At 41.9% G+C, this 9,689-nt stretch overlaps 1 protein-coding gene across 1 annotated transcript in view; it reads left to right on the top strand.

Annotated features, from left to right (window-relative positions):
- Positions 1 to 4,732: 4,732 nt before the first annotated feature.
- LOC108261599 (NACHT, LRR and PYD domains-containing protein 3) overlaps positions 4,733 to 9,689 on the top strand; it is a 619,868-nt gene continuing 614,911 nt past the window's right edge. The window contains exons 1-8 of the mRNA XM_053678834.1: positions 4,733 to 5,010; positions 5,162 to 5,230; positions 5,774 to 5,857; positions 5,980 to 6,138; positions 6,593 to 6,709; positions 7,120 to 7,174; positions 7,409 to 7,613; positions 7,898 to 9,671. Of these exons, the coding sequence (XP_053534809.1) occupies positions 6,086 to 6,138; positions 6,593 to 6,709; positions 7,120 to 7,174; positions 7,409 to 7,613; positions 7,898 to 9,671 (2,204 nt within the window). The 5' untranslated portion in view covers positions 4,733 to 5,010; positions 5,162 to 5,230; positions 5,774 to 5,857; positions 5,980 to 6,085. The remainder of the gene's footprint in view (positions 5,011 to 5,161; positions 5,231 to 5,773; positions 5,858 to 5,979; positions 6,139 to 6,592; positions 6,710 to 7,119; positions 7,175 to 7,408; positions 7,614 to 7,897; positions 9,672 to 9,689) is intronic.

Here is a 9,689-nt window from a genome sequence, read left to right as displayed (position 1 = left end):
GTCCTTATGCAGGTGACTGACGAGTTCATGAGTAAGCCTATTGGGCAATAAAAGCTTCAGTGTGCTACCCATTTACATGTTTAGACTGCCTGGAATCAAAATTAGCTACCTCAACATATATTATTAAGTTGTTACTGTTACTTTTTAGCTTAGTCAGTTAAGTGGATATAGAATAAAGAAATATATTGTGTTTATGACATTTGGTTGTGTGTCTGTGTTTGGCTAGTATCTTTATTTTTCTCAATATGTTTAACTTTGAGCTGGCTATATGTAGTAGCAGAAGTGTTATGTCAAACTTAAATGAGTCCAAGTTCATTCATGGCACATGTGAGCTTAGTAGTTGTGCACTTTAATGGGCAAATATTTGTTGACGTTTACAGTAAAGAAGCTCAAGACTCAAGTTGTCTTTATAATGTTGAATAGACAGAGTTTTTTCAACTGACTGACAATTTTTCACTTGATTAGAGATCCAGACCAATAAACAAATCCTTCATGTAGCTAAAATATCAAAAGGATGCGTTTCTTTGTCATTTTGACTTGCCAAAATGACTGGGGATAGTGTTAATTTGTGATGCATGCCTGTGATAAATAAGTGAGGTTCAGTACAGCAAGCACCTCTACTTTCTATTCCACAAAAAAAATTGTATACTTTGGAGGAGGAAATGAAAAGCTTCTTAGAAGTGCCTTTTTCTCTCTGCAGTCGGCAAGATGGTGCACACGAGTTAGTTGACACAGACCGCTGACATGCCTTGAGCAGGCTTCAAGTTGCGTAGGGGAGACCCCAGTGCATTCCAAGTCCAGTGCCATGTTCTCTTGGCCATCAGAGGAAGGGGGCATGAGACAAGACTTAAGTGCATTTCCTTGGTTCATTTATGTTCTGATGGTTTATATTTTGATCGTTTCAATGTGCCAACCTTCTTTACCAGCTGTAACCGCGATGGAGAATGAGACAAGGCTTAAGAGTGACTCCAAGGCTCATTTACGTTTTGATCGCGCATGGTCTCAACATTCCAAAGTGTCATGGGTCTTTTCAAATGGCTTCATGTTTCAATTATAAGGAAGCATTTGTTCAAACAAAAATGTTTTCAGTCCTTTAAGGATCATTTTAACTGATGATGATGATATTATTATTATTATTATTATTATTATTAATAGTAATAATAATAATAATAATAATAATAATAGTGCTGATGTGGTGTCATGTCCTCTGATTTCTGTGTGTGAGACAAACGCACTCACATTTCTCTTACATGGGAAACTTTAGCTGTATTGTGTGTGTGTGTGTGTGTGTGTGTGTGTGTGTGTGTGTGTGTGTGTGTGTGTGTGTGTGTGTGTGTGTGTGTGTGTGTGTGAGATCAGTGTTCTGATATATCATCATTTCTCCCCCAGGTTGAGTTGGTGTTTTCTCACAGAGGAAAGCTGTAGAGTTCTGTCCTCAGTTCTCAGATCAAACTCCTCCAGACTGGTGCTGGTGCCCTAGACGGTCAGCTCTAAAAAGTATTGGCGCACTACACGGCCGGCTCTAACAATGTTGGCACCCTATCTGTCCGGCTCTCGAAAATATCGGCACCCTATTTGTCCAGCTTTAAAAGTATTAGCACCCTAAACGGCCAGTATAGTGCTAACACATGCTAGCAACATGCCAGAATGATGCTAAAGCATGCCAGCATGATGCTAAAACATGCTAAAACATGCTAGCGTGACGCTAAAACGTGCTAGCGTGACGCTAAAACGTGCTAGCGTGACGCTAAAACGTGCTAGCGTGACGCTAAAACGTGCTAGCGTGACGGTAAAACGTGCAAGCGTGACGGTAAAACGTGCAAGCGTGACGGTAAAACATGCTAAAACATGCTAAAACATGCTAGCGTGATGGTAAAACATGCTAAAACGTGCTAGCGTGATGGTAAAACATGCTAAAACGTGCTAGCGTGATGGTAAAACATGCTAAAACATGCTAGCGTGATGGTAAAACATGCTAACTAGATACTAAAACATGTTAAAACATGCTAGCATGATGCTAAAACATATTAGCATCATGCTAACACGTGCTAGCATGATGCTAAGACGTGCTAAAACATGCTAGCTTCATGCTAAAACCCTGTAGCAACCTGACCATCCGGCTCTCGAAAGTATTGGCGCCCGATCCAAATTTTGCCAGTGCAAGCACCACTCACTTTTTCTTCAGGAAATGTACTGGTCTAGTTATTATAATAATTATTATTATTCTTCCACTTTTTTTTGGCGCGTAACTTCTCTCGCGTTTGTCGGAGATCAAAGGGTGAGGTGTCAAATTGATCGGCTTATTGAGCAGAGGTGTGCTATCACTTTTATAAGCGATCGGAATGCCGGAATTCCCGCTACGGAAACTCAAAGTCAGAAAATTCCCCATACAGTGAGGGGGAAAAAAGTATTTGATCCCCTGCTGATTTTGTACGTTTGCCAACTGACAAAGAAATGATCAGTCTATAATTTTAATGGTAGATTTATTTGAACAGTGAGAGACAGAATAACAAAAAAAAAAAAAAAAAAAAACGCATGTCAAAAATGTTATAAATTAATTTACATTTTAATGAGCTGAGATTAGGAGCACACTCTTAAAGGGAGTGCTCCTAATATCAGTTTGTTACCTGTATAAAAGACACCTGTCCACAGAAGCAATCAATCAATCAGATTCCAAACTCTCCACCATGGCCAAGACCAAAGAGCTCTCCAAGGATGTCAGGGACAAGACTGTAGACCTACACAAGTCTGGAATGGGCTACAAGACCATTGCCAAGCAGCTTGGTGAGAAGGGGACAACAGTTGGTGCGAGTATTCGCAAATGGAAGAAGCACAAAAGAACTGTCGATCTTCCTCGGCCTGGGGCTCCATGCAAGATCTCACCTCGTGGAGTTGCAGTGATCATGAGAACAGTGAGGAATCAGCCCAGAACTACACGGGAGGATCTTGTCAATGATCTCAAGGCAGCTGGGACCATAGTCACCAAGAAAACAATCGGTAACACACTACGCCGTGAAGGACTGAAATCCTGCAGCGCGCGCAAGGTCCGCTGCTCAAGAAAGCACATATACATGCCCGTCTGAAGTTTGCCAATGAACATCTGAATGATTCAGAGGACAACTGGGTGAAAGTGTTGTGGTCAGATGAGACCAAAATGGAGCTCTTTGACATCAACTCAACTCGCCGTGTTTGGAGGAGGAGGAATGCTGCCTATGACCCCTGGAACACCATCCTCACTGTCAAACATGGAGGTGGAAACATTATGTTTTGGGGGTTTTTTTCTGCTAAGGGGACAGGACAACTTCACCGCATCAAAGGGACGATGGACGGGGCCATGTACCGTCAAATCTTGGGTGAAAACCTCCTTCCCTCAGACAGGGCATTGAAAATGGGGCGTGGATGGATATTCCAGCATGACAATGACCCAAAACACACGGCCAAGGCAACAAAGGAGTGGCTCAAGAAGAAGCACATTAAGGTCCTGGAGTGACATAGGCAGTCTCCAGACCTTAATCCCATAGAAAATCTGTGGAGGGAGCTGAAGGTTCGAGTTGCTAAACGTCAGCCTCGAAACCTTAATGACTTGGAGAAGATCTACAAAGAGGAGTGGGACAAAATCCCTCCTGAGATGTGTGCAAACCTGGTGGCCAACTACAAGAAACGTCTGACCTCTGTGATTGCCAACAAGGGTTTTTAAACCAAGTACTAAGTCATGTTTTGCAGAGGGGTCAAATACTTATTTCCCTCATTAAAATGCAAGTCAATTTATAACATTTTTGACATGCGTTTTTCTGGATTTTTTTGTTGTTATTCTGTCTCTCACTGTTCAAATAAATCTACCATTAAAATTAGACGGATCATTTCTTTGTCAGTGGGCAAACGTACAAAATCAAATACTTTTTTCCCTCACTGTAGATTGCATTACGTTTTGAAAGTATTGGTCCTCTAAACAGAAAGCTCTAAAAGAATTGCCTCCGTACACATTTGACTCTAAAATGTATTGGCACACGATCTGTTAAGCTCTCAGAAGTATTGGCAGCCTATCTGGCCGCCTCACAAAAGTATTGGCACCCCACACGGTCTACTCTCAAAAGTATTGGCACCCTTGATGGTCAGCTCTAAAAGGTATTGGGCCACTACACGGCCAGCTCCAACAGTGCTTGCGCCCTATCTGTCCGGCTCTCAAAAACATTGGCGCCCTTCGCCGTCGGCTCTTGAAAGTATTGGCGCCCCATTCCTGTTTTACCATGGCAAGCACCATCCACATTTTCTTCAGGAAATGTACCGGTCTAGTTATTATAATTAATGGTGCTTGAAAAGCACTACTATTGTTCTTCGGCCTACTTATTATTATTATTATTATTATTATTATTATTATAATTAATGGTGCTTGAAAAGCACTACTATTGTTCTTCGGCCGCCTTATTATTATTATTATTATTATTATTATTATTATTATTATTATAATTAATGGTGCTTGAAAAGCACTATTATTGTTATTTGGCCAACTTATTATAATTATAATTATTCTTCTTCTTCCACTTTTTTTTCGGTGCGAAACTAGTCCCGCACCGTTTGTCGGAGATCGACGGTTGATGTCGGCATTCCCGGTACGGAAGCTCAAAGTCTGAGAATTTCCCATAGACTTGCATTGAGTTGCGAAAGAATTGGCACTCTACACCGCCAGCTCTAAAAGAATTTCCTCCATACACGCCCGGCTCTCAAAAGTATTGGCACCCCACATGGCTGGCTCTCCACAGTATTTCCGCCCTACACAGCCAGCTCTAAAAAGTATAGCTGCACTACACGGCCGGCTCTCGGAAGTATTGGCGCCCTGTGCCTCCAGCTCTCAAAAGAATTGATGCCCATCGCCTCCAGCTCTCAAAAGTATTGGCACCCTACGCCGTCAACTGTCAAAAGTATTGGCACTCTACGCTTCCGGCTATCGAAAGTATTGGCGCCTGATCCGAATTTTGCCATGGCAAGCAGCACACATTTTCTTCAGGAAATGTACTGGTCTAGTTTATTATTATTATTATTATTATTATTGTTGTTGTGTATGTGTGTGTCTGTCTTATTATTTCTGTGTCTGTGTTATTATTTCAGACATCAGATATTTCTCATCTATATTAAATGTTTTCTACACATTTGATAATTTTAGAAAATGTTTGAAGGATTTTTACACGCACCCCTGCTCTCATCAGACAGAACCTCGATTGGGAAACACTGGGTTAGTTACTCGTCTGACCAACGTGTTTAACTTACTCTCCATCATCACCTTTATTCTGAGTAACATTCATTATTCACACAAAAACTACTTACACACCAATCCTCACTAATATCAGGATACTCGCTCTCATTAAGGGAAAAGCAGAAAAAATACATTTCTGCAGATATTTCAGTAAACTTACTCAGTGTATGAGTTCTGCTTCTTTATCTAATGATCTGCTGAGTGTTTCTAGCTCCTGTTATTTTATTTTAGTTTATATATTTGTATAGAGCTCTGACAGTTGTTCGTGCACAGCTGAATGAAGTCACGAGATAATAAATGAAGGTGATGAAATGATAATGTGTGTGATGTAGATTTTACCAGACTTTTAATTCTGTTCTCTGTATTTGCAGCGTTTTCAGGCTTATACTTTCAGTATTTACAGGCCTTTGCTCGATGGATCAGAAAGCTGTCTGAAAACAAAAGATATCTGTGTGTGTGTGTGTGTGTGTGTGTGTGTGTGTGTGTTTATTACCTTACCTCACTGCCCCTCCCCCTCTGCAGAATAAGCAGGTAGACAGTGAAAGTGAAAGTCAGTCTCCATTTTGTGTGGAGGGGAAAATACACCATTTCAGGAGTAAAAACACAGTGAGTATCTACATCTAAAGCTATAATATATAAACACACTGAATGTACACTAGATGCAGAAGAGTTTTGTGGGTTTGTACTGAAGTTTGAATGTACACAGGTTGTTTTATGACTTGATACAGAGACTATTTCCTGTAAGTGAACTCTGTGCTGATACAGGGTTTGATTTAACACACCGATGTTGGAGTGAAGTAAACGTGTGTCCTGCTGTAATCTGGAGAAGGAGACATGACCTCCAACATGAGTGTGTCTGGAGAACAGGACTTAAAGAGAGACGAGAGGTGAGTTACTTTTCCATTCACCAGCAATAAACACACACCGTCTCATGGAACAGATCTGTATCTCTAAACACTCACTAGTTAACAGAGGAAACTTTGGTTTAAGGTGTTTAATAGCAGTGAATATATCACTGATCTGATCTAAGAACAGTTTAGAGAAATCATTCACTGAGAGAAGAGTAAAAAGGACTGTGTAATGTGGAGGAGAAGAGCAGCGTAGCTTTGAGTCAGTGAACTCTACAGGCTTTAAGACCCAGCTGAGTCAGTTATCTGTGATTGGGACTCCTGACATCAGTGTAATTCCTGAGGTATGGGGCGTGTCTCCTGTTTGAATAAGTGTGCAGACTGGAGCTGAATTAAAAAGATGGAATTATTGGTGTTTAATGATGAACACATTGTGTAACAGTGCTGAGACAGCAGAGTATTAATTATTGCTGATATTTCTGTTTAATTCTAGAATGATGGAGGGAAAGAGATCAGACTCACCAGAACCCAGCTGTGTGTCCATGAAGAGTGACGAGTCAATGGAGCATCCATTTACCTTCAGAGACAGAGCCAATTCTCCTGATGTGAGGTCAGTACAGTGAGGTGTTTTACAGCAGTGTTCCACCTGATCAAACTCACTGGTCTCATTCTGAAGCCCTTCATGATCTTTATCAGGTGTTGAAGCAGTAAAACACTAAATTGTGCAGTGCTGCAGCTCTCGGACTGGCGGTGAGGAAAACTGCTTTAAGAGTTCAGTTCAGCCTGCAGTCCCTGAGCTGGAGGGTCTGTGGTGTTACACAACAACATTTACACCTGGGACATTAATGACTAGATCACTATTTTATTCATAAACATGTTAGTGTCAGTGAGAAATCCTGAAATCAGTGTATTGTGTTAAGAGGATAGTGTTCTATATCTGTCTCTGTATGTATTAGTGTGTGTTCTGCAGCTATGAATACATATAGTCTATATTACATCATGTGTTTTATTTCTTCACAGACCACAACAGAAGAAATCAAACCTCAGCAGAAATCAGTTGGACTCCATATTCAAGGTGCGTGTCTTTTTAATGTGTGTAACTTGTGTGTGAGCAGGTTGAAGGTTTTTTATTTAAGATCATGACAATTTACAGATTTATTGATGTGCAGCAGCATTATGGGTAATCAGACAGAATTTCAGCTGTAACTGTGGGAATAGAAAGAGACTTTTATTCTTTTCATAAAATAAAAGCATCTCTCAGTGTGTAACATTATAATATTTAGATGTGTTCCTGTGTGTTTCTAACCAGGTGCTGGAACACAAAGTCATCACTCTGATAAAGAATGAGCTGGAGAGGTTTAGGAAGCTCCTGAGTCCAGATTACCCAGCATGCACTGAGAGGGAGGTGCAGGATGAGGAGGATCTGCACAGTGTCAGAGACGGAGCGCTGAAGATCACACTGCACGTCCTGAAGAACATGAACCACACAGATCTCGCTAACACACTGCACAACAGTAAGAGCTCTGAGTCATGGCTTTATTCCATCAGGTTCACTTCAGAGAGAGGAAATAGTTTTAGATAGGAACACTTTTAGTTTGAAGTTCGAGTTTAGTATCATGTACATCTGCTGCTTTTCTGTTCTGTTCGTGGTCCAGCTTGTGGTGACTCTGTACAATGGTCCTGTTCCTTCAGGAATATTTACTACATGAATCAGGAATGAACAGCAGCATTTGAATTTTACATTTAATCCTGTGTTCAGTGATTTTACATTAAAACATCTTATTACTTTGTTTATTAGAGTCTGTGGCCCCTGTGTATCAGGCAAATTTGAAATCCAGCCTGAGAGAGAAGTTTAAAAGAATTAATGAAGGAATCTCACAGCATGGAAGCTCAGCACTTCTGAATGAGATCTACACAGAGCTCTACATCACAGAGGGTTGGAGTGGAGACGTCAATAATGAACATGAGGTGAGACAGATTGAGACAGCGTCCAGGAGACCAGCAACACAGGAGACACCCATCAAATGTAATGATCTCTTTAAAGACAAGTCCATCAGAAGTGTTCTGACTAAAGGAGTTGCTGGAATTGGAAAAACAGTCTCTGTGCAGAAGTTCATTCTGGACTGGACTGAAGGAAACGCAAATCAGGACGTCACCTTCATGTTTCCACTTCCCTTTAGAGAGCTGAATCTGATGAAGCAGAAACATCTCAGTCTGATGGATCTTCTTCATCACTTTTTCCCTGAAATAAGAAAACTAGAAGTAATAGACTGTGACTCCTACAAAGTGGTGTTGATCTTTGATGGTCTGGATGAGTGTCGACTTCCTCTAAATTTCCAGAAGAATGAGAGACTGTGTGATGTGACAGAGTCAGCCTCAGTGGATGTGCTGCTGACAAACCTCATCAAGGGGAATCTGCTTCCCTCTGCTCTCCTCTGGATAACCTCTCGACCAGGAGCAGCCAATCAGATCCCTCCTGAGTGTGTAGACCAGGTAACAGAGGTACGAGGGTTCAGTGATCCTCAGAAAGAGGAGTACTTCAGGAAGAGGATCAGTGATCAGAGCCTGGCCAATAAAATCATCTCACACATGAAGTCTTCAAGAAGCCTCTACATCATGTGCCACATCCCAGTCTTCTGCTGGATCTCAGCCACTGTTCTAGAGAGAATGTTGGGTGGAGCAGAGCGTGGAGAGGTCCCCAAGACTCTGACTCAAATGTTCACACACTTCCTGATCTTTCAGATCAAACACAAGGACCAAAAGTACCATCAGAAATGTGACCCTGATCCTCAGCAGACCAGAGAGAGTATCCTGGCACTGGGAGAACTGGCTTTCCAACAGCTGGAGAAAGGAAACCTGATCTTCTATGAGGAAGACCTGAGAGAGTGTGGCATTGATGTCGGAGAAGTGTCGGTGTACTCAGGAGTGTGTACCCAAATCTTCAGAGAGGAGTTTGGGCTTCACCTGGGGAAGGTGTTCAGCTTTGTACATCTGAGTGTTCAGGAGTTTCTGGCTGCTTTATACACGTTTCTCTCCTTCATCAGCAGAAATGTGACAGAACAACCAACCACTGATCTGTCTGATCTTCTCAACAAGTCAGACATGTCTGATCTCCTCAGGAGTGCAGTGAACAAGGCCTTACAGAGTGAGAATGGACACCTGGACCTGTTCCTCCGCTTCCTTCTGGGTCTCTCACTGGAGTCCAATCAGACTCTCTTACGAGGCTTAATGCCCCAGACAGGAAGCAGCTCTCACAGCAAACAGGAAACAGTCGAGTACATCAAGGAGAAGATCAGGGAGAATCCATCTCCAGAGAAATCCATCAATCTGTTCCACTGTCTGAATGAACTGAATGATCATTCTCTAGTGCAGGAAGTACAGACTTACCTGAACAGAGGAGGTTACAGGTGTCTCAGTGGAACCAGACTCTCTCCTGCTCAGTGGTCAGCTCTGGTGTTTGTGTTACTGAACTCAGATCAGGAGCTGGATGTGTTTGATTTGAGGAAATATGACCCATCAGAGGAATGTCTTCTGAAGCTGCTGCCAGTGGTCAAAGCCTCCAGAAGAGCTGAGTGAGTATTTTTATTTAT

The sequence above is a fragment of the Ictalurus punctatus genome, unplaced genomic scaffold (assembly GCF_001660625.3).
Source record: "Ictalurus punctatus breed USDA103 unplaced genomic scaffold, Coco_2.0 Super-Scaffold_100056, whole genome shotgun sequence".
In the NCBI taxonomy this organism is placed as follows: domain Eukaryota; kingdom Metazoa; phylum Chordata; class Actinopteri; order Siluriformes; family Ictaluridae; genus Ictalurus; species Ictalurus punctatus.
Note: the sequence above shows the minus strand (reverse complement) of the source record. Positions and strands in the feature narration are given on the sequence as shown.